This window comes from Phasianus colchicus, chromosome 4, assembly GCF_987193195.1.
Source record: "Phasianus colchicus chromosome 4, bPhaCol1.hap1.1, whole genome shotgun sequence".
NCBI classification, from domain to species: domain Eukaryota; kingdom Metazoa; phylum Chordata; class Aves; order Galliformes; family Phasianidae; genus Phasianus; species Phasianus colchicus.
Window position 1 is genome coordinate 20,079,985 of NC_143439.1, and position 24,636 is coordinate 20,104,620.

At 40.8% G+C, this 24,636-nt stretch overlaps 2 protein-coding genes and 1 long non-coding RNA gene across 17 annotated transcripts in view; 2 read left to right on the top strand and 1 right to left on the bottom strand.

Annotated features, from left to right (window-relative positions):
* The window catches only part of TBCK (TBC1 domain containing kinase), a 115,540-nt gene extending 102,115 nt beyond the window's left edge, over positions 1-13,425 (top strand). For 7 of the 8 annotated variants that reach the window (XM_090138847.1, XM_090138848.1, XM_090138850.1 and 4 more), the window contains 6 exons: positions 896-1,095; positions 1,493-8,847; positions 10,577-10,719; positions 11,358-11,484; positions 12,146-12,247; positions 12,787-13,425. The gene's annotated coding sequence lies outside the window, so the exon portion shown is untranslated. The remainder of the gene's footprint in view (positions 1-895; positions 1,096-1,492; positions 8,848-10,576; positions 10,720-11,357; positions 11,485-12,145; positions 12,248-12,786) is intronic. The other variant, XM_090138851.1, reaches the window with a different exon arrangement.
* A 1,088-nt stretch (positions 13,426-14,513) lies between these two features.
* Positions 14,514-22,917, top strand: LOC149918106 (uncharacterized). 4 transcript variants are annotated; one of them, XR_016465886.1, is made up of 3 exons: positions 14,514-14,652; positions 15,740-18,000; positions 22,391-22,917. It is a non-coding gene; the product is annotated as an uncharacterized LOC149918106 (long non-coding RNA). The 4 variants fall into 4 exon arrangements; XR_016465885.1 differs by lacking the exon at positions 22,391-22,917 and adding an exon at positions 20,615-21,090; XR_016465884.1 differs by lacking the exon at positions 22,391-22,917 and having other exon boundaries at positions 15,740-15,829; positions 17,019-18,767.
* NPNT (nephronectin) overlaps positions 14,646-24,636 on the bottom strand; it is a 42,351-nt gene continuing 32,360 nt past the window's right edge. For all 5 annotated transcript variants that reach the window (XM_090138858.1, XM_031607411.2, XM_031607412.2 and 2 more), the window contains 4 exons: positions 21,554-21,649; positions 21,097-21,195; positions 17,570-17,826; positions 14,646-15,576 (listed from right to left, as the gene is read on the bottom strand). In XM_090138858.1, the coding sequence (XP_089994984.1) occupies positions 15,481-15,576; positions 17,570-17,826; positions 21,097-21,195; positions 21,554-21,649 (548 nt within the window). In that variant the 3' untranslated portion in view covers positions 14,646-15,480. The remainder of the gene's footprint in view (positions 15,577-17,569; positions 17,827-21,096; positions 21,196-21,553; positions 21,650-24,636) is intronic.

The window sequence follows — 24,636 nt, forward strand, 5'->3', positions numbered from 1 at the left end:
AAGACCAAAGTTAATATCTGTTTATTGGAGGAAGACATCTTTCTGGAGATGTCTTCAGAGTCTCAGTGATGATGATATTCTCTAGAGCCAATCTGTCTTCTGTCAGGGTTTTTGTTTAAGATTAGGATTCATGTGTATGCTGTGTACTGCAGCATTTCTGTTTTGATTAGATTGAGTGTGTGGGAAACTCTTTGTACTTGCAGGCTGCATTATTAAGGTGTGATAATTCATCATCTGAACTGTAAGGGCATTATCTGAACTGTAAGGCTTTTCTCAGGGGAAATCTGAGATAGCAAGGTAAATTAATGCTTTCTTTGCAGATTCATTATACAAAATTATGCTTAATTAAGAAGAGTAGTTTACTGTAGCTTACTCCAAAAGACCCAGTGCTCCCTGTGGGCTTCTTGAAATATCTGTAGGGTTGAAGAATATTGACAGTGCTGGCAGGATTTGCTGGCAGATACTCTTGGGAGAGTGAAAACTTCAGACTCATTTAGAGGGGAGGATTAAGAGAGAACCCAGAACCTGGAAAGTCAAATAAAATATTTATGTAGGCATTCAGAGTGTACAGTCTTTTTTTTTTCTTTTTTTTTTTTTTTTACCATTAATAGAATAAAAAAGTAAATTGAGATCTTTCTTCAGTATTCAGAAGACTTGTAACAGTTAGACTGTAGGGATCTGTCTAACTGTGGAGAACATATAGGAGCAACTTACGATGTACCAAGAACAAAAGGATTAACTTCAAGTGTTGCTGAACAAATTTGTTACCAGAAACTCTCAACTGAATGCAAGTCTGGAATGCATCCGTTCTCCCAGTACTGGGATAGTGTAATTATTTGTTTAAGAGGTATTCATGTGTTTACTGCCTTTACTGAAGCTGATGTTTGCTTTGTAGTGACCTACAGGTAGATCTGGCCTCTTTGTGAAATCTTGAGTGCAGCCATGCGTGAATGAGGCACACTTTTCCTTCAGTGAGCCAACAGCCTACGTTCTTGGAAACCATTTGAAGTATGCAGTGCAGTACACTTCCTGCAAAAGAAAAGACTATCAGATACATACTTATGCCTGTGTGGACAGTTGTTTTACGTGACAATGGTACTGTAGCACACTTCACATGCGCATATTCTGAGAAATAAGCAATTCATTTGTTATAATGTAGCAGATTCTTCCTTTCAGATTCTTTGTCTCCATTTTTGCAGCCATCAGTTATTTCATTTATTGTTTATTAGATGTATTGCAAATGGCAGCATTTTGTTATTTTATCAGGCCTCGGGTTTTCTTTTTATCCAGCTTTCATATTCTGCTGTTCCCCTTACTGCCTTTGGGATTTTTCTGGTTATGTTCATTCCTTGTGGCTCTTACTAATATTCATGGTAATTAAAAATTTATGAGAAAAGACTGTTTGAATCCGGTCTGCCCCTATAGGAACATAGGAGATTAGACTCTGAAGCTGGTAGTAAATAACATTGTGTTTTTGTTTTTTTTTTCCTAGAAATTTGAAGACTGAGCTGTAGGAGGAAACTTGGCAGTGTGCTCCAGTGTCTGATTTCTCTTTTTCCTGCTTTTTAATAGGATAGCAGTCACGTATGTTCTGCATGACTTCAGTACGTTGTTAGGACTTGATTTTCTGTCATTGCTCTGATATGCTGCTGCTCCTGCAGTCAGTTCTGCTGTTGTTATCTCCTTCATTTTGTTCCCCGGGGTTGTTATTTCTGCAGGTTTTGGGTACCTGCATTTATGACATTTCTCAAGTGTATTTCAGGGGGTGTATTTTAATGCAAGTCGGTGGGGTGAAGTAATAGTTTGTCATTTGATATGATGATTTTGGCAGAGTTCTCTGAGCGTGAAACTATAATAGACTGGATATTAAGGAGCAGTGTTGAAGTTTCCTCATGTACTATGAAATGATGTTTGTGTGAACTGTGAGAATCCTATTTCTCAAGCTGTGCTGAGCTGAAGATGCTAAGCTTCACTTCCTTTTCTTGCAACTAGAGAGACAACATGAGCAAGTGTTTTGGAGAGACTGAAAGTGTATTCTTGCCTCTGCCACTGAGTTGAGACTGCTCTATTGGCTTAATCAAAGCTTTGTGTTTTTTTCTACTGTACTCCTGAGTGCACTCTTTAAAAAACCGTCTGGGAGATGGATGTGTTTTACTTTATGTTCAGATGAGATCCAAGTGCAATTGGTTTTTGGGTTGCTGTTGTAGTTAGAACAATAAATATATTACATTCATTATTTAATATATTAATGCAGTTTCAAGGTGTTTACTTCTGTTCTGCTAACTGTATTATGTTTTCCTGGGAACCTGTAAATTAGTATGTCCAGCAATTAAGTACGAGGACTATCTATCTACTCATTGATTAGTACTTCATTAGTATGGTTTGTAAGCAGAGAAATATAGCACCGCTGGTTAAATCATCCTGTTGTTTCTGTGGAGAACCTGAACTATACATTTACCTGTTTGTTACACTACCTAACAATGTAAATATAATGGTGCTAGCTTACAGCTGTGGCTGTCACAGAGATACTGACTGGGAATCATGGATGCAACAGAAGGGTGTTGTCCCAGCCAGGACAGGTAAAGACAAAGCAAATTTCTTGATCTAACAGCGCTTAGGATTTTTGGAAGGAAGATTTTACTCACATTCACCAAGTGCTCAACGCTTTAACCTTCTCTTATTGACGTGCTACAGAAGGGATCCTGGAGGTGTGCTTTTTAAAAGAGCCGTGTCAGAGGTCGTTTAGACAGTTCTTTGGTAATCCAAGAACATTAAAAGTTACTTCCAGAAACCAGTCACCTTTTCAAAGTAGTTTGGGGATGAGAGAGTGCTACTGTTGAGCAGAGTAAATGTGTGAGGTAGGGAGGGAAGCTGTCTATTGTGTGTTACAGGCAGCGTACACTCAGGAGGACTGAGAGCTTGCATGCTGTTTCAGTGGCAGGTCCACAATGAGCTCATATATTCAAAGATCAAACTGTATATGTATACTGAAAGCCTTTCTTCTTGCCTTTTGTCTGGTTTTAGATATGTTTAATTAAATTAAGAATCTCTCTTGAAGAAGTTAGATATTGTTCAGACATTGGGCTAGATCAGTAGCCTCTCCCAGCAGGCAAGCAGAGCTTTCCACTGGCAAGCAGCTGCAGTGCCAAGTTGTGTCTGGCTGTGCATGTGCTGCCCACCTCATTTCCCAAAAGTAAAACCATGGATTGACACAGCTGCTTTAATCAGGTGTAAGGGTGGAAGTGTGATGATAAGTACATTTCCTCTGTGGCTGTGCCAGTGCTGCTTTGTGGAAAAATACGCCCACTCTGATTGTAATAAGAAGCATCATAAATCAGAATTACTATTAAAGCAGAACTGAGTTTAATTTGGCTGAGAGACAGCGTTTTATACAAATGGAGAGCTTTCCCATGAGAGATTGAATTACTCCACACTAGAAAATCCCTTAATTTTTTTCAGTTTAAATTTTTAAAGTAAATGGTGAAGTAGTGGAGCTCTAGCTAAACGTGCTAGTGCTGGGTGAGACCCACCAATTTAGTTTCCTTAGGAATTGTCTCTTGACACTTGAAAATAAGCTTGTTTTTGTTTTGCAGTTCTTCTCTTGAAAAGGGTTTTTTCAAAGGTGACAGCTTTTCAATATTTATGAAATGAAGTTGTCTTTATTTCTAAGTCCATGAACTCAGGAAAGAGCTCTTTCAAGACTAGAAGAATATAGCTGCTTTATAATTTTTATATTTTACTCTAACCATAAGGGTACTGTATGCACACACTGCAGAGGGGAGATGGTGTAACCTCCTCCATTATATCACATTTGCACCCTGAGACCTTGCCATTGCATTGCCCTTGTCTGCTGGAGGTGCTGTGTAACTGTGTGAACAGACAAATGGAAATCAGTAGGCGCCGAATTTGTTTGACATGGATGAGCTGTGTGATTCAGAGAGGGAGAACTGCAGGCATAAAGCATTCAGGAAATACAGTGAAGCAGTCAAAACTCAGAAGCATATTTAGATGTCAGCATCTCTGCCAGGATTCGATAACACGTACATGAAAATGGGCAAGGTTTTCCATAACTGAAGGTTTGTTGGACACATTGAGGGCAGGATTCAGAGCTAACTAGACTTAATTAGTTGGTTCTATCTTTGTAGTACAGACAGCAGCAGCTGGACCAAATGTAGCTGGTGAAACTCTGGAGAGTGACACAGAAACTCTACAGATACTATGCAGTGAATGAATCCTGGAGGTGCATTTTTAAAAAGACCCATGTCAGAAGTCTGTTGGGTGCTTCTCTGGTAATCTGAGAACATTAAGAGGCACTTTCAGAAAGTCACTCTATAGTGCAGCAGGGGTGAACTTGCATATCTCTTCCTGCACATATCAGTTTGTCTTCAGGTATGAGTTCTCTGCTCTGAGCTTAACAGGTTATTTCTGCAAACTGCTTCTCTTTCATTATGAACTTAATTGAGTAATGAAGACATTTTAAGGAATATGTAGATTACTGAATTATAAACATTTTCTACTATGAGACTCCACGTTTTTGCCAAGTAAAATATGTGGTAGTTAATTCTCCACAAAATATGTTGTTGCACCTTATCAGGGCAGATACACATTTTGGGCCAACCACTGTGAAAACTTAAAGATCCATTTGGAGAACAGATTAAGTATTCAAACCGGCCCAATGTTTTCATTGGCAATGTGATAACAGAGATAAACACTGTTATTGTTGAAGATACATCCATTTTTAAGTGAAAAATAATTCTTAGGGAAGATATTCTGAGGAAGAACGATATGAAACATGGATCTATTTTTGTTGTTTGGGGTCGGAGGGTTAGTGGTTGGTGACTTTTCTCATTTTGTTTTTGTTTTTGCTTCCTTTCCTCTCTCTGTCTTTCTCCCTTTCTTTTCACTTCCTGGCACTTAACCCTTCCTAAAGGATGTTGATGTGACAGTTCTGTCCTACTCACAACAGCTCCTATAATGCTGATTTCTGTTCTCAAGTATCTCAAGTTTCCAGTATCTTGAGTTTCCAGTGTCACTACTTTTCAGGATCAGGGGAGAGCAAGAACAGTAACTGGTTGAAATCAAATCCTGCCTGCATTCTGAAGAGTGACATTTTAGCATATGGTATGTTGTCTGTCACATTTCTCTAGGTGTCACAGCAAACTTGAGGTGCTTAAGAGTATTCCCTCTAGACCATGAGCAAAAAGAGTATCTGTCCTGTATATATTAGCCTTGGCCAGTCCTGAAATGAAATTTCCAATCTGGAGACAGACATTTGTATAATGATGGTTGAAGAGAGCAGTACTGCACGTGCTGTCAGCAGACTATACTGAATTTGTCCAGATGAAAGGTTTCTTGTGGATACTTTACAGTGTACCATTGTTAGAAGGTAGCTGCAAGTTACAGTAGTTTCTAATAGAACATTGTTTCCCTAAAAGGAATCTGTTCAGATGCAGCATATCCTAAAAAGAGATAAAAACATTTCTTTGGGATTTTTGTCTGTTTTTAGCAAATGTCATAGCAAGTGGGATTCCCCTGAATGGGAATCTACCTGTCTGTGTAGCAGATTATATAAGATAGCTCGTGGTTGAGTATGGCACAGTATAAAAGTTTATTAATTATTATTATAGTATCATCCTTAGACTTTTCAAAAGCAATTGATATATTGTATGGTATGGGGTATCCTCCATCAATTCTTTAGATGTTTTCTAGTCTGAGAGCCACAAGCCTTCTCTCCCTCTGCTTTATGACATTCCTTGCATCAGCACAAAGGTAGCATGAAACGCCCCCAAATCCAAAACTCAGCTCCTGGCATTGAGCACATGCTGGTTCTAATAATAGGATGGCAACGAGTTGTGTGCAAAAGCAGCCTAAAGGCATTGCTAATCGGGCTACTGTCAGGCTTTGGTACATTGTGAAAATGCTGCTGAAGTGTCATGGGAGAAGTCTCATTGCTTGGCAATGTTTTGTGCAGTCTCTAACATTCTGTTACTTTATACATTACATCAGTGATATACTTTACATTAAGTTTTTAATATAAAATAGTGCTCTGTACCTGTTTAGTATTGGCAAAAACTTGGAATATGTGAAATCTGTGTAACAAAGAGATGCAATACTGATGGTGGTTGCTTATGTACATTAGCTGGATGTTGTCATTTGTCCTCATCATTTTGTTCTTCTTTCTGTAGCAGTCCCTGCCTCTGATTCCCCCAGGGTGTGGGAAATAGAAGTGATATTTGGGAATGGGTTTGGTAATAAAACAGCAAGGTGTAGCACAACTGAAATTTCTAAAGCAGCCCAGCAATAGGCAAGAAACTCAGCACAGGCACCTGTCTTCCTGGTGAGCCCTGCCTGAACATTCCACTGCCTTTTTGCCAGCACAGCTTGCTTAAGGCTGGCCCAGCCACCTCACTTCACTGTTACCTGTGGTGACAGCAGTACCCTGGGATGCCTGCCCTCTGCTCCTCACAGGGCTGGCTGTGGGAATGTGCCACTAAGTGCAATGGTAACACTGCCTGGCACTCTGTGGCTGGCTGAGGCAGGAGGAGGCTGCTGTATATGAGAAGCATCAAAAATGGCTTGGGAACAGAGATAATTGATTGACCCAGGGAGATTAAAAGAATTGAGTCTGGACAGACAATTACGATGGGGCAAGGCAAGGCAATGGAGCAGAGACTGTTACAGAGGAAACTGGCAGGATGAGCTGCTAGGCTGTGCAAACTTTCTGTGATTTTGGCTTAGAGTGGGGTGAGTGTGTACACTGCATAATGTTTAACTAGCTCACATTTTGTTTCTCTGAACTCTAATAAAACATCAGGAAACTGAAGGCTTCTGCTAAAATGAAGGGAGCCTGACAACCTGCTGAGATGTTGCACCTGTGAGCTGGGGAAAAACTGCCACAGAAGGTTTCTGTTCCTTAGACACACTGGTACGTCACAAAAACACTGGTGCCAGGGAGAGGTTGAGGCCCTGGATTCTTCTCAAGCAACCTTCGTATACATATCTAGTGGCATCATGCCTTTACAAAGAAGAGACTGCATCTTGCCGTGTTTGTTGCCTGCCAGAGCAAGTCTGCCCTCCCTGCCCTCACATACATAAATATTTGTGGTTGTTTCTGAGTCTCCAGAGCTCTGCACCTTGTGGCCCTGCAAGCGCACACATCAGCAGTAGAGCAGAGGAGGACAGCCAGCTGCAGATGTGCTCTGGCAGATAGCAAACATGGTAGGAAGCAATTTCTTCTGCATGATGGTGCGATGCCATTGCCTCATCTCTTGGATCAGGCAGCAAATGAATGTAAAAGGATGGGAGAAAGGAATGGGGTCAGGAGCTGGAAGCAAGAGGTTGATTGCTTGGGTGTGCTCTCCCCAAGCAGAGACTGTGAGCAAGCAGAAATAAATTGTGTTTGTGAATAGAAGATAGATGTGGTCTGACCTTGCTTACTGAGGAGTTTAATGAAGGTTTAGAAAGCGACATCTGTGGATGAAAATATTTGCCTAATTTTGATCTTTGTTTTTCTTTACATATTGCTAGAAAAAATGTTGCTTTGGATTTTTGACCAGGGAATGAGTACAGAGGAGAGGGAACAGCTGGCTGCTCTGGATTCTGTATTTTAACCAAGCTTATATGGACTTAGAGCTCTCATTAGAGTTACCAGACAAGTAAGTCACAAGCTCAACTTGTCTGCCATCTCCTCAGATGAAGGGAGCAGTTGATTGTTGGAATGGCTGTGTTGGTGCCCCTTGCTCATTTTAAGTAACTTTATTTTTACAGGTACAAAAAATGTCATGATTACATGGATGGGCAGCAGTGCTTGTTCTGGCTCACTGTTTCTGCTTGTTGAAACATTGGAAGAGCTACAAATTTTTCTTTTCTTTTTTTAGTATGTGGAAGGTCTGAGTTGCAGCAAATGTACAGGGCTTGGACATTTCCAAGATGTGACAGAGCCTTAGGGCAAGAAATGAAAGGTTGTGCTCTGCTGGGCCTGAGCTGCTGCTCAGGGAGAACAAGGATGAAATAAGGGTTGCATAGGGAAGAACTTCTTATTGTTCTTCTTTTGACAGCTGGCTAATCTTTCTGAGTTTGGAATGCTTTAGTCAAGAGGCATAGATGGAGTAATGATGTGAATGTGTGGCTGACAGAATGCCCTGCTGCTTAATGGCTATTAAGAAAATACCACAGAATTTTTTAATTTGTTTTTGTTGTTGTTTTTTAATTAACTCAGTGTTGCAGGCACAAGGGGTGTGACTACAGCTGCGGGAAAGATTTCTGAGTTCGTAGTTCCTCAAGTAAAACATTTCTGATTGCTTAATATTTATCTCGATTAAATTGGCCTCTGGTGCCAGAGAAAACATTCTTTGGGTTCAACAGGTCCTGAGGCAAAGAAACTTTATTATGTTTTGGGCAGGATCTGTCAAACACTGCCAGGTACAGTGCTATATACCTAACCTGAATCTTCCTGGCAGATGAGGGCCTAAGCTAGAAAGCACGCAGCGAGGATGAAGGCCATGGTAGTCTGTTTTTCATCAAAAGCTTGAGATCACAGCAGCAACACAGAGCTGGAAGAGCAAGAGAAGTTTGGGGCTCTGAAACAAACTGGGAGGGTAAGACAAAAGTGCAGCTGAAGAACTTGGAGAGCCAGTTGAGGAGGAGGAAAAGATCAGGGGAAGAGGAAGGAAGCACACCTCCCCATGCAGAAGATAGAGAATTGTACTCTGATCTCATGTACTGCAAGAAGAGCATCCAGCTCCAAAGCTGATACACCATGGGCAAGACAAAGGAAAGTTCCAGTTCTGAATTTGCAGCCAGAATTCAGGAACCAGAGGAAGGAGCTCAGGAGGTTGTACCTTTCAGGTAAGGCTAAAATTTGAAACCTGCTTTTAGGTACTGTGCTGGTAGGGTCTATTCAAGGGCTTTGATTAAATTGGTGTCAGTGTGGGCTAGGCTGGGGGCTCTGCAGCAGGACTGTAGTGTGCTGAGAAGCAAGGCCCCAGGAACACTCTGTCTTACCCTGCTTTCATGGTTCAGTGGTGGTGCAAATGCTCTTTTAAGTCCTCATCCACGTGGTTACTGTGATGCTGAACCTGCTTATAAGAGTAGGAGGAGTTGTGGGTGAGGATGGATGAGCAGAAGGTGAGCAATGACACTGCTAAGAGCCTGGAGCTCTGCGGCCAATCCAAATTTAACCCTTTCCATTCCTGTCTGGCCCTCTAACCACCTGTTCAAGTCAACCAGAGACTGTATAATGATGAAGGCATCCTTTGATACATTATGTACTTTTTCTGCCTGTTTTATTTTGGTATTAATGAAATGTTTGTTCAAGCCCCACTTGCATATCTTCATTTGGAAAACAAATTAATCTATTCTGATAAAAACTGGCAGAGGAGCTCACAGTGAGCATGTGAGTGTGCTGACATGCAACTGAGCTGCCAGAATACTCAGATTCCACAACACTCCACAGAATGGCCTCCTGCTCCTTGTGGGTAATTAAATGTCACTCGGTTTTAGCAGTCAGTTTTCAGTGATGGAGTTCAGCCAATTAAAATATCTTCTGTGTAAACAGGATAAAACTGGTGGCATATGACAGGAGGGTGACTGAATTGCTCAGTTTAATAACACCTCTAACTGTGCAATAAAGGTGTCTGGTTTCTATGTAAATTGTTGTGCACCACAGAACTGTTGGGTTTAATATTAGTGAGCAGTTTAAATGTTATAGAATCCTGTTTATACAATATGGGCTGCATTGCTTGAAAGAATCCCTTAGATTATGATGTGTATTTGATCTTGAATCATAGAATGCCTTAGATTGAAAGGGACCTTAAAGCCCCCACCAGCTCAGGCTGCCCAGGGCCCATCCAACCTTGGGCACCTCCAGGGATGGGGCACCCACAGTTCTGGGCAGCAGTGCCAGCACCTCACTGCCCTCTGAGTAAAGAATTTCCCCCTAATGTCTAACCTCAGTCTTCCCTCTTGTAGTTTTAAGCCATTCCTCTTGCCCTATCACTGTCAGACTGTGTAAAATATCACTCTCCCTCCTGCTTGTAAGCTCCCTTCAAGTACTGGAAGGCTGCAGAGATCACCCCGAAGCCTTCTTTGAGCTAAACAAATCCCTCAACCCTTCTTCACAGAAGAGGTGCTCCAGCCCTTACAGTCATGTTGAAGAGAGCACACTTACTTCTGTGAGCTTACAAAAGAGGAGCTCCTACTTCTGTGCTTGGTATGAAGGCAGGGATGTGACAATGTGTTTCACTGTGTTGCTCTTACTGTTATTTAGATGGGAGAGCTGGCAAAAGAGAAGGCTTACTTATACTTGGCATCCTTATATGCTGATATTAAAATCCGCTGAATAAATGCCAACATTAGCTGGTGCAAAATCATAAAGAAGAGACTTGCTCTTTTAAGTTAACCAGCTTTTTTCCTTGAAGTTTGGATGTTGCCTTTGATCTGTTCCCAATCACATATCGAGATATTATTTGGGCTGCTTATCTCTTTCTCTGAGCAGTTGTGCTGCACATGTATTGCTGTGCTTGCCAGGGAACAAATTCATATAAAACCACACCGAAAGTGTTTCCTTTTCTGGCAGAACAGCTGTGGAGCTGCATTGTGACAAAGGACTGAGATGGATGAGTTTCAAGGCTGGGAGTCACCTGGGAGGAGCATGCTGATGAGGTGTTGATGGAGAGGTGACCATGTCACACCACTGCTTGGGCCAGGAGCATCCTACAGGTACAGTCAGAAGCAAAGCTGTCTGTCCACCTGTTGACTTCACCAGCTTGGAGGATCTGAGGGCTGTAGCCACGGTCAGCAGCAATGCTTTCCCCCAGGAATATGAGCAGGTGCAAGGGTCAGCAGCTACAACCCTTGGTAGATACCAGATGTGAGATAGATAGGGGGTTTGGATTCAAGCATCCTTAGGATTTCCTTCATGAGCGCTTTTGTAAGACCATCCTACTTCAGTGCACTTCAGTGCAACCTGCCCTGGCCATGGCTTTTAGCAGCTGGTTTTGTGTTTGCTGGGTCTGTTGTATGCATAGGTCTGCAAAGCAGCCACACTTAGCCAGCTGTAACAGCTGAGAGGCAAACTGCACACACCCACCTGAGGCTTTGGCAGGATGTTACTGCAGGAGGGGGTTTGCTCTGTTGTCTGTCGCACTACTGTGTCCTCAGAGAGCACTCTTTCGGCCAGCACACCTCCCATGGCCTAAATCAGGGCTTGTGAGGTGGGGCAGTAGCTAAGGGAGGGGGGAGCTTAGGGTTAGAGCAGCCCATGTGTCACTGCAATCTCATGTCTGTGGCAGTCCCAAACTTCAGGACCAGCAGTGTAGTCACTTAGTGTGGGTACATGCTGTACCTTGCCTTCACAGGCGTTTGCCAAACGCAAACTGAAGCAAAAGGATTCTGGACGAAAGAAGTGAAACACTGGACTGCTGAAGTGCACAGTGAGGAAAAAACTGGGAGAAGAATGTGAAGGATTCCTGGCCTCAATAGAAGGTAAAAAGTCATAAAATAGCAGGGAACAAAAGCTATTGGAAAAGGGCCATAGTATGTGTTGTGCAAAGGAAAGCAGGATTTGACTGTGCCACATCGAGAGGGGCATCCTTATTCTGTGCTGGATAAATACCTGGCTTGCTCTCTCAACCACTTAATACTGACAGCCTACTGGGTACAATGCACACCTTAGAAATGTTCCTTTTGCTCTCAGGATGTGATTAGCAGCTGTGCTTCCTCCAGAAGTGGTTTGATAGCAGTGGAGACTTGTTCCTGGGACTTGAGGAATCCTGTAATGGCAGAACTACAGGGAAAAACAGTAAAGGGACAAAAATACTACAGAATAATGTTAAATATTACTAAAAGCAAAAAAAAAAAAAAAAAAAAAAAGAGTTGGTTGGATACTGTTAATTAACATGAGAACAGAGAATTATTTCTTTTTACCCAGAGAGTGCAGATCCGCTTTGCTTTGTTGCTTGTTATGTTTTTAAGAAAATGAGGGGTAGAGCTACACTGCCCATCTGTATTGAGCATGTGTAAGCAGATGTAAGCATGGTATCCCATCTGGCACTCTGGAGCAAAGTTAGACATTTCTTGGGAGAAAAATGGCAACCTAATGGGATCCTATCACTGCAATATCTGCTATTTCTTTCTAACATTGCAGGCTTACAACAATGCATATTGCTCATCTAGGATGGTTGTTGGTTTTTTTTGCTGTGGAAAAACTGCAGTCATAGAACTACAGGACATCAGGATAAACCAGCAGGTAAGTGCATTTTAACCTGCCAGGAAAACTCTGATAATTAGGGCTTTGCTGTATACATATGTGTGTATGTGTGTATTTGTTACTGTTTTACTGTATGGTATTTTTACATACTACCATACACATACATATAATATGTATGTATTTGGGGTTTAATTACATGATGAGAAGTGAGGTAGCAGGTTAAAAAGGAAAGTGGAACCAAAGCCTTGCATCTGCCCCTTCTATTGTAGTCATTTCCATGTCAGCAAATGCAATGTGTGTGTGCACGCTGTCACTGGTCAAGTATCTGTCATTTGTTAGCCTTTTTTACATCTTTGCTGGGGAAAAAGTTTTATCATGTCTTTTTAACACACAGTATTATACGCTGTCAAAAGGTCATATAGGTAGCTGTTTTTACGTTGCGCACATTTCTTCCACTTGCCTATGCATCTACAAGCAGGCTTTTATTTTTTGGCATCTATTTATTAAGGTCTGAACAGAAAGGGCAGTGATAAACTACTTTTTAAGACTAACTCAGGCCATATATATATTTTTTTGAGGCTTGCATGAACATGGCAGCATCTGCTCTATCTTGGCTGGCACAGAGGCACCTGGAGGAGCAGCATCACCCCAGCCAACCCCTCACACCTCATCACTTCAGAAACAGAGTGAGAATGGAAGAGAAAGGGACAACATGGTGGCACTGCAGAGCCAGGGCAAAGGTGAGTGACTTACAGCACAGCAGCTCTTTCAGTGCCAGACTGACAAGGCCTGTGTTACACTGTCAGTGCTCACAGTGCTTTAGTGTTACTTGTTTGAGTGTGAAGGTGAAGTACATGAAATAATTCATATACACAAAGACACTAACTCTTCCCATTGTTATCCAAGTACTTCCTTCTGTTTACCATCTATATTCATTCAAATTTGGGGTTCTAACGCCCATTTGTAAGTTGCCATTTTGTGGGCAAACCCCGATAAGCCTTACCTACTTACATAGATTTTTATTTCAACCAGTGAGTCTCAGTCTTAGAGTGCTGTCGTAATACATGGTGAAACACCACTTCTTCCACTGTATGAGAAATTGATCCAAGTGTGTTAATTTTGTTAGAAGCTCCAGAATGTAACAATTTGTGCTTCAGTGTGGAGACTGGGGTAGCCATTTCTAACATATACACTTCATATTTTGAAAATGCTTATTTACCTGTGAAACTGTTCTAAAAGCCAGGCTGGAAACTGTAACTCTTCCTTTCGAGTAATATATATACCACTCTCACATATTTAAGTGCACTTTTAATTTAAAATTTGATAATAGTTATGTATTTAACTACTACATTGCCATCTCTTGATTCATTCCATCGCAATAATGAGAGATTTGATCCAGAAATGAAAACAAGATATTCCCACTAGTATCAAGTAACAGCCTTCTTTACTGATTACTTTAAAATAAGGACAAGTCATTTCAACTATTCACAAATATTTCTTACACATTGCAAAATAACGTAAGAGAAGACAGATCATGATCATAATTGAAGCAAAATAGTTGCCAGAATTTTTTTTTTTACAAATATGTGGTTTGCTTCCATTTCAGAATGTTTGTTGATGCATTTGTGCAGGAGAATATTGATCTGTTTGGTCAGATAGGCTTCTGCTGTACATACAATGCTGATGGTGTCATAAGGGACAAAGTGGAAAAATGTTCTTAAAAGGGTACTTTGGCAGAAACAGCCATTTGGAATATGGCCTCTCATGGCTGTAGCCTTGCTGCAAGGTTTGACTTAGTTTTAATGATAATTCTGTAACAAGATACGAAGTTGACATTTGTTTTACACTTTGTGTAAGTATTTAAAAGATCTGAGACCTATTTTTGCTATCTATAAATTTTTTAAGCTTTAAGGCTGTGCCACTAAGAACACCTTATCCATCTTCTGTCATCTTCCGAAATGTTGCTATTGTCAAATTTAGAATCCTTAACAGCAAAGATGATGTTCCTCGTCTAGAAGTCCTAAACCAAATGGAAGAATTCCCTGGGAACCTGCAGACCACGTGCATGATACAAAACTAAGAAAGTTAGTCCAAAGTTCTGATAAATATTTAGCGCCAGCAAGAGCTAACATTTGTTCTAGTTCTAAACAGTTAGATGTTTATTATATACAGAACACTTGTAGAATATGGACATTATACAAAGGTGACTCAAGGCATTTCATGGTCTGAATTGTTTGTACAGCAGTAACACAGCTGCCCTCTTTTGCTTTTGTATAGGCTCGTGCCCCATAAGGAAGGAATGTTCCTGGTGGTTCGATGGGCACAATCGTACCGTCTGCCAGTGGCATTCTGCAGGCTGCGCAGGAGCTGCTGGCAGGATTGAGGGTTGGCTCCTGAGCTAAAGACAGACCTGTGCAGCATGATGAGGTGCCAGTTTACAGTAGGTAAGGATTTGGTCTTTTGCCTTCAGCATATTACCACATGAAAACTGTACCAGCACTTTTCAATGAGCACCATTAGCTGACTTTGGTAACCTATTTCTTGGCACGACCAGCGGGATCCCGCAGCGTGCTGAGCTCCTCTCCTGTGCAGTAAGAAAGCACAGACTGCCAATTCTCTTGCAACTAGAATCTGTAAATATTAAAAACATAAATATGTTAATAACCATACACATATACACAAAACACAGCAGTCGCAATATTACAGGATGCAGTGCCTACTCTATGTAACTGCTTTTTGATACAGATGCAAGACCAAAATAAATGCTGTTTAATAAGGAGCAACCCTTCTTCAAAGGTCAATGGCAGTGATCCAGAGTTCAGGTCCAGGCTTCAGATAGCTCTGAAGCCAATCCCACTGTCTATCAAATCTAATTAATAGAAGAGTAGCACTATGGGAAAATAATGAATATCTGTTAATACTAAGTCTTTCCAAGCCAGAGATTTCATACTGTTTGTAATTAATTCTCCCTTTTTCACAAGTGCTCTTTGGGTGAGTACTCGGGTTAAACAGGGGATAAAGTTACTACATACAAACTTTAGATTTAGAGGCAAGGATTAATAGAAACAACCAGCGCTGATTTACAGTTCCTGAATTCCAGGAGGATGTCTTCATGATTTTAATTGAAGTTTCAGCGAGATTGCACTTAGCAGACCACTAAGAAGTTGTCATTCACCATTGTTTTTCCTTTTTCATGCAATTCTGTTTCAACGCTCGGTAAGAATAGCACAAGAAGGGCTGCAGGAGTAGGCTGTGCTACTCCACTGTCTTTGCTAATGCTCTTCAGAGCAGCGTCCTCTTCTCAACATCACATCATCCAGTCCAATGTCCCCAGTTCTTCCTTTTGCTTTCTCTCCTTTGAAAATAACCTGGGAAAACAAGCAGAACAATTGGAGTGCCAAAATAAGATGGAAGAATCTTTGGTTAAGAGGGCAACTGTGTAACAGTAAGAATATAAAAGCATAAGAAAGCTCAGCCAATCTATTCTGCTTAGAATTATTGTTGCTTCTCTGATCCTCTTCTCTTTGGCAGGATCCCCATTGAAGTGCCAGCAATTCAGGACAGAGCTATGACACAAATCAAGGTGTTAGTTGAAGCTTTGTTCCAGGTGCCACTGCCAAGGTGAGAATTTCCATGTGAGAGTCTGTGGTGCTTTCTCTAGATCCTTGCTGCACTGTTCTTGTTGTCCTCACAGCAAACATAAAATCCTGTCTCTTTTACCAAAAAATGTTGTCTAATAGAAGAGCCTTCCATTCCTAAAACACCTTAACGCTGACTTAGTCCAAATGCCAAGCACAGTTGGAATTAGAAACACTCATCCTGTACTTTTTGCAGGAGCTAGAATTTGTCCTCAAAAAATAGTGGTGTTAAAGGGCTCCAGCCTTCGTTTATATTCTCCTTAAGTTTCCAGCAGGTGCCCCAAAAGCACCAGCGGTTGGTTGCTTTTGTTTTTTAAATAGCTAGAAATATGTCTTTATTTCCTGATTTCTCTGTGGCTGGGGCCTTCCCTGCTCAACTAGAGTTTGCTTTCATTCCCTGATCCTCAGGATGAATGACACAAAGGGTTCAGGTCAGCATCCCAGGCTGCCCCCCCCCAGCTGGAAAAGTTCCCAGGCTTGGTGATGGTTGTGCAAAGAGCTACAGAGCAGCGCTGCTCTGCCCAGCGCTCAGTGAGGGGCTGTGCACCACGCTGACAGCTGCTGCTGCAGCAGAGGTGGTACAAAGGGAACTGCTGCTCTTGTTTACAAGCGTGGGGGCGTCTATAAATCATTTACTTAGAAAAATGAAAATATGTTAATAACACACACTTATTTAAAGAGCTGCTCTTAAAAAGAGAGAACTTAGGAAGCACCCTACCTCTGAGGATCAGAGTGTTACACTTACCCTGTTCTTGTATTATTTTTTTTGCTAAGTATACTGTTCCCCTGCTACAAATGTCTGCATTCTCAGTCTGGCATTCATTAACAGCCAGCAGAACGCTGAGCATCATTTTGATTGTTGCTGAAGGCAGGTTTTCAGACAGTTACCTGCAGTAATTTCAGCCTTAATTTTAGGACCACTATAATGTGTGTTGTAGCCTGTTCCACCCTTAAAGCATCCATATCCTTTCTTCCGATCTGAAATAGAAACTACTTTCAAAGAAAGCAGAGCTTGAAGAAGCTGCTGACCTTCTGATGCATCATTCTAATCAGCCAGTGTTTCTAAGCTCTCCAGGTATTAAAAGATGCTCCATGGTACTTTAAGACAGCTGCTTTTGATAACATTAAACAGTTTTGTGTTACTGGCATCTTAGATTTATCTCCTTATCCAGATCACCAGAAGTTCAGCTGAAAAGCAAAACCATGGGCAGCTGCACAGGTAAGCAACCTGCACTGTCAGAACTGTTAGCACTATCCCTGCCCTCTTTAACCAGTTATTAATCCACAAGGGATGACTATTCGTATTCCAATGATGCTGTATTTTTCAAAGAGCATCCTTCATGAGCCATCCTGATACAGGCTATTTGGAAATCCCTTGGCAGTATGCTGTTGTCCTGTAGGTTGCTCTCACCTATGTAAGTGGTCATAATAAATTACAAGGCCATACAAGGTAGCTCAGTACAGGCTACTGTGTAGGTTTCTATCTGTCTAGGGCTATGAGTGCTCTCGGTTGGTTGCTCTGGGTTTGGTGTATTGGTTTGGTTTTTGTTGTTTTTTTTTGCACAGAACTAATTAGAAATGTGATTCCAGTGGCAAGGATAAATGTAGAAGTAAAAAAGTCTGGAAGTGGACCCAGGAGGCAAATAACCAAGAGCTACACAATCTAAGTGTCTTCAGATTTTCATGGGGAAAAAAAAAATACAGGCCTTGCAGTTGTACTCACACTCTTGATGCCCAGTCCTCGCAGAGTTATGTGTGTCTGCCTCCAGCCATGGCCGCCGTTCCTTCCCCACACAGCTGGTCCATGAGCACCACTTCTCCTCACGAAGACTTGCAGGGCACCAGAATGCAGCCCAGGCACCTTATGTCTGAACGACAAGCACAAGTCCCCAGCCTGAGCCATGTGGCCCAGTGGCAGAATAAGATGTGCTGCTTTTCCCTCCGTGCCTTTGGGTTCAGAGATGGTAAGATACTGTCCCCCTGCAAAACAAAAAGCAATTCCTTCATTACCATATTACTTCTTAACATTTCAGTACCAAATGCTTAAGCACTGTGAAAGAAACAAAACAGGGCTCCACAAGGTCCAGCAAGTCTTCAATAAAGCGTATTATAGCTGGAACATGCACTGGAACTGCCACATCTGCCTCCCACAAGGTAAGATTTACAGTGCTGGTCCCCTGTTTACATTGGATACCAGGTTAGATCTTTCCTATCGCTTTTTTACAAAGCAAATAGTATATCTTTTGAAAATGAAGCTCATATATTTGTTCATTTAAGATACCCCTTGGACGACTACATTGGTTTTAAATTCCCACTGATATTAAAGCTACAGTGTTGACTGATGCATATTGTAAGCTGCAGGGTTTTGCCATTACATGAAGGCCTGAATAAATGTTACAATATAATTGACCCACAGATCTATTCCTTTTTTTTTTTCCTTGGGAACTGTTTTAACACATGAAGTCTCACAGGGTTTCCATTAGCACACATGAACAGCCTTTTTATTTAACAATAACTTAAACTCCTAATCTAGACAAGACATAGAAAGCTAGACAGAGCTATGATTTTCAAAAGGCTGACGGCCTGATACATTTGCTGAAGTCTTTTCTAACACTACTGAATTGCTACTGAACATAAGCACTTAATTAAAAATTACTACCTTTGACCATGAGGAAGTGTGAGTGGCTTCATAAAAACACTGCCAAGTGCATGGAAAAGTAGAGGATATCATAGGGAAGTAAGGATGGAGAGATGAGAGGAAGAGAAAAGGAAGGGAGGGAATGGAAGAGAGAAGAGGGGAAGAGAGAAAGAGTAGGAAGAGCAAAAAGACAGAAAGAAGAGGGAAGTGAGAAAAAAAGGAGAATAATAAAAGAGGGAAAAGAGAGAAGGGAGAGAAAAAAGAGGAGAAGAAAGAAAAATAAGAGAAGACAGCAAGAAGGGAGAAAGAAGAGCGTAAAGAAAAGAGAAAATGAGAGTAAAGAAGAAAGAAAGAGAGAGAGATTCTCTCGCTCTGAACCTGAGAATCACTATTTATATAAGAGCACATTTACCTTAAGAGCTTTTATAAAGTGCCATTCAGGCTTCCAAATGAAACCTATGATGTAGAAATGTTGATTTTCTTTTTTATTAGTATTATTTTTAAATACTGCAGACATACAATTTAACTTCACTATTAGAACAGAATACTATTTTACAGTTAAATTTTTGCCATATCTCTACTCAAACCTCTATTCTACTCAAAATAGTCACTTTCTTAAGAGGTTCCTTCTGAAAGCCACAATTATTTCCCCCTCAAGTTATGAGATCGCACAACAAGGTACCAGGGCTTCTGAAGCAAAGGAGAGCAAGCCTCCTCTCCAGTTCTCTACTTCTACATCCATTTTGAAGTTCCTTTTTTTTCCAACGCAAGTTAACTAAGCAAAGTAGTTTTTGTGCTGTTTAAGGTCTCAGGTCTGCATTTGGGCATAAAGTGGGTTACACTTGTCCAAATATTTGTTAAAGCTTGCTTTTTTTTTGTAGCAACGCACTGTTTTTGTATCCAGGTCAACAACTGCTAAAACGAGAGACTTGAAATAATTGCACTTTGTTGTACATACAGTTACATCACTATGAAAGAACTGATCTGACTTATTACCTGCATCTGTTTCAGATAGTTACAGTGACTGAATCCAATCAATAGGAAACAGATTTAGGTAGGCATAAAGCCAGCCTATCTCTAGGCATGCCCCTACAGGTGAAGGTCCTCTCAAAGCAGCATTTTCTGCCTGCAAGATAAGCTTGTACAGCTTCAGCATGGCACCTTTCAAAATGCCAATAAATATCAAACTTTGAAAGGTGAAAGCAAACACTCAGGCACAAGCTGTGAAAATAAATCTCTGAAACGAGGTATTCTAGCCAAGAGGGAGCAGGGGGGGTGACTTCAGGGGACTGGTTTTAACAGGTTGTGTCAACAGCAACAGAGCATACACAGGAAACAGAAAGCTGAGATTGTTCCTGACTAGAACTCAACACAAGAGGAAAAAAGTAAAAAAAAAAAAAAAAAAGTTAGTTCAAAATTATAGTACTGGAACTTAACACATATTAACAACAATTTTTTAAGTTTAGATAATTAACAGCCTGAAAAGGGTGCACATGCTGCGGTAGCACATATAAGCACAGGCATCTCTGGTAAGATGGTATGTAAGGAAGCCAGCTCTCAGTGCCCTCATCCTCCCTCTACATTTTACTGCCTGAGAGCACTTTCCTTCCTCAGCCTCCATCTGCTCACATAATGCCAACATTGTGTACTTCAAAGGCTGCTCTTCCTCTTCTGGGTATGAGGTAATCCCATGCTTACAGGCAGCCAGAGCCGTGTGTCTAATCCCCAGGGCTGTGGCTGTCAGCCTCCTCTTGTCCTGCACAAGCCTACTGTGCTGCCCTGCTTCATTTTAGGGTCACATTTTCTTACCCCAGCCTTCCCTGTTCTCAGAAATTGCTGTGCACTGGCAGCCTGACTTTCCTTCCTTCCAGCTACTTAATGGTTTTCCTATACACAGCTCTCCGTAACTTCGCACTGAATTTCATAAAGAGAAAGAGATCACATTAAAACAAGAGCACTGTAAGTAACAGCAGAACAGACTATTTGCAGCACTTTCTAATTTTACTGGTAACGTGGAAATCATTACGTTTGCATCATTGGTTGAAAAATAAGCTTTATTTCTCCATAAGTAAAAGTTGTTTTCTAGTCCTTTCTAATTTTTTTTTGTCCTTTCTTATTTATTTTTTTAAGACAGATAATCACAGAATGACCTGGGTTGAAAAGAACCACAATGATCATCGAGTTTCAATACCTCTGCCATGTGCAGGGTCACCAACCACCAGACCAGGCTGCCCAGAGCCACATCCAGCCTGGCCTTGAATGCCTCCAGGGATGGGGCATCCACAACCTCCTTGGGCAACCTGTTCCAGTGCACCACCACCCTCTGGGTGATCTTTTACTGTGTACAATCATTTACTGAACACACTTATTCCTCTTTTGGAGCCATTTTTCTTGTAAAGACATGAGCTAAGATAAAAACATGAATGACCTTTCATGTTGGAATCCTCAGTTTTGATTTTGTACACAGAAGAGGTGTGGGCCTGAAATAAATACATACCACAACTAATGTGATACACAATCTGTGTAAATCTGTCATAACTCACGAACTGTCATCAACCTCAAGACCAGGTAGTTCTTCAACTACAGGATAAGATCGTATGCATGTGTCTTACCTGACGCATCTCTAACTGGCTCCCAGTGCAAATCATCATCCTTGTCCTTGATCCATCCACATAGGCCACTGTCAAAATTACAGCTGTGTACCAGCGTGCCTAGGCAGAACAGCCAAAAGGTAAAAGAGAGTGATTTAAGTATTCTGGTTGGGGAACTGAAGCACTTGTGGCTGATGCAGGCACAGAAATACCAAAATAAAGGAGCACTAAAGGGAGTACTAGAAAAAGAACATACAAAAATACTAAAAAGGATGCAATTATTATTACTAACAATTTGTGCTTAGTTCCTTTTCCTAACAGATTATGAAGGCCCATTTAGGTAGTTGTTGTTTTCTTTTTATAAAGCACAGCCTAAACAGGAGGCATAAGATCCAGGAGTCCTGTAAATTGTGTACAAGCATAAGAAATCTCAAACAATCCTAAACCCTCAGCCCCAAACAGGAGATGTGATCATTACCTGGGTCATCGTTTGCTTCAAATTCATCAGCAGTAATCCCTCTTTCAATTTCAAGTATTTCAAACAGGTTATTGCTCACTCCAGGCTGGCGTGGAACTGTGAGAAAAGTAGGTTTTCAGAAATGAATGAGATAAAGATAGTGACCCACTTCCTTATATATAATAAAAAACAGAGAGCAGCTCTGGGCATTGTGCTTCTTTTGGAAAATTCAATATATTTAATTACAGTTGACACAAAGATTCATAAAGTTTATGCCTAGGTGATTTATGTTGCAACATTTATCTGAACTCTGTAAAAGGTGATTGCAAAGCTACTAAAGGCTCTTCTAACGAAAACTGCTTTTTCAACCAAGAAAAAAAAGAAAGCTCTAATCTTGAAGCACACAATTCTTCTCTGAATGTACTTCTTAAGATAGTGGTTTCTCAACAACATACAGCCACATTAAAGCCCTTTCTCAAAGTTTCCAATCCAGTCAGCTGCCACAGATGTTTTATAGGACAACTAGCACAAGGCACTGGTGACTCCATGTGAAAGAAGGAGCTATTCTGTCCACCTTCACCCAGAAATCAAATCAAAATTGCTTTGGACAAGGACATTACATAGTAATGTATAGATAGGACTTTGTAAGAACTCCAAATGCAGAAGACAGAGCAACCTTAAAACAATACAGTAGCTTTGCACTTCTTACATTTGGGACAAAATAATCAATCAAATGCAAATTACTTTAAAAGCAACATGCTCTACAAGATCTATAGCGTATAAATAAACTCAAAGGCTGTATGAAACTTGTTAATTTCGACACGAATTCTTACAACTTTTCTTTTTTTTTCTTTTCAGAATCATTTGTAGATTTTGGAAGATGTCAATTTGCAGTCTATGATACCAATGCATGATCAGCCTTAAGGACTTCAGGTCAGCCTGGGGAGTAAAGGCCTGTTCTTTTTTAAGATACATTGTTTGCAATTATATTTTTGCTATTTTGCTTAATGGGCTTCTTTTGCTCATGTGAGATTTAATACAGTAGAAGCCCTATGAATTTGAACAACCTACACCACTTAGTTCAGTAAACATTCTGCAGTATATCTATGCACAAATAATATAGTCATATATAACAGAAAACAGTTCAGCTCAGGCAGCAAAAAGCTGCAGGAACAAACTGCAGGAAATACTAGGAATTTGTTTTACAAACTATTTCAGTTTGCTTAGTACAACACCATTCCTCATACACTTCAAATTCCATAAATCTCTTTTATATGTTACGTTCATACTATTTTCTAAAAATCCGTTCTGTCTGTGCACACATACAAGCATTCTCCAAATTAAAGTTGACACTACTTGCCAATAATTAAAGGTTTAAAAAAAATAAAAGTTAAAACCAAAAAATCTTCAAACCTTTCCCCATAAGTCCTCTCCCAGTGCTTTTATGGGCTCCTAGAAAAGCACGTTGTAGGGCTTTCAAACAGTCCGTTCAGTGCTCACACCTAATGAGAGGAATGTGCACTCAATCCAAGACCAGAGTTACCACAAGCGATGCAGGACTCTCTGCGTGCTCCATGTGTTCCCTTCGTTGTGCCACGACAACGTGTATGTGGAGTGGTGATCGTGGGAGCAAGTATTTGGCACAGCTATTTTCTGCAAGCTTTCCAGGCCCCTTCTGTGTACTTTATATAGCATGTGAAGTGTGTTTTTCACTTAACTTCAACAGTTTGATAAAGCTCGTTAAATATAAACTTGGCATCTTGGAGAATTTTGTAAGCTCTGAGTGAGCCAACACATCAACACTGCTATATCCTCCACATTAATTAGCTGGAGCACTTTGTGGATGCATGGGCAGGGACAGAACATTTAGCAACTGCTCAGGACTGTTTTTTTTTTCAGCTCTGTAATCCCTGGGGAAGCAAGTAGGACTTTCATTTACTTGTTAATTACTGAGCTCGGGAGTGTGAGAGATGGTGCGTACACACCACGCTGTTTTAATTACAGTACCAAAGCAAAATATGGAGTGCAGCCTCCTGTTACAATAACTTTACTACTGTTACTACTGTGTTCTGCCTTACAAGGAGCACTGCCCTCTTGCACATTTCCATTCCACACAATGATCATGACCAAATGTCCCACTCATGGTCAAAACAAAACAAGTAAAAAGCTTTTCAGCCTGAATAGTTGCTACGATCAAGAGTTTTTAAATTCCACTTCCAAAAATCCCCCAAATTGTTGAGATGTCACACACAACTAGCAGAAAGCAGCTAAAGGAAAGGGTAGCCCAAAGGTCAAGACTCCACAGTCATTTAGAGAAGAGTACATCCTCATTTCCCCCAAGGGAAGACTGTGATTTATCCCAGGCTAAAAAGATACCCCTGGTGTCCTGGCTCTACAGCCTAAATCTGCAGATGCCAATTCTGCAGTAAGAATTACTTCAGGAATGGTGTTGGTGGACTGTTCTACCCTCCTCAGCAATGGTGTAGATGAGCAACTACTCCGAAGTCTACTCTTGCATTTCACAAGTGGTTGTAAAGCTCATAACTTTACCTAAATCAAACATCTTATTATATGTACTTCCAGAAGATTTTTATTTTTTTTTTTAAAGCAATTAAAGCAAATTCTCTTTCTCTAAAGAGAAAAGAGAAGCACTGGAAAGTAGCAATTCAGTCTGAGGGAAACGCAGCTAAAACAACTTGTTTCAAAAGCTCACGTATGGGCCCTGTGTATCAGCTCCTCAATCTTAGGGTTTAGCTCCAAAGTACAAACAGGAACAAAGTGTCCATCTCAAATGCTTAAATATTAAGACAGATACATTCTAATAGCTGTCAGAACAGTGAAGGTAAGTTAAATGCTACTGTAAAATGCTATTTCCACGATATCATGGAATAACCAAACCCAAGTCTTTACTTTTAGCACTTCCCTTATTTCCACAGTTTCAAGGATCACATAACTGCATTTACTACACTAAGGACTTTTCAGTCATTGGAAGGGGCAGCAGAAAGAATCCCATCTTTAAATCCTGTTAATAGCTATTATGAGAAATGACTCCAAATTCCAGCCTTTTCAGAAAACATTAAGGACTAAGAAGGAAACTTGCTCAA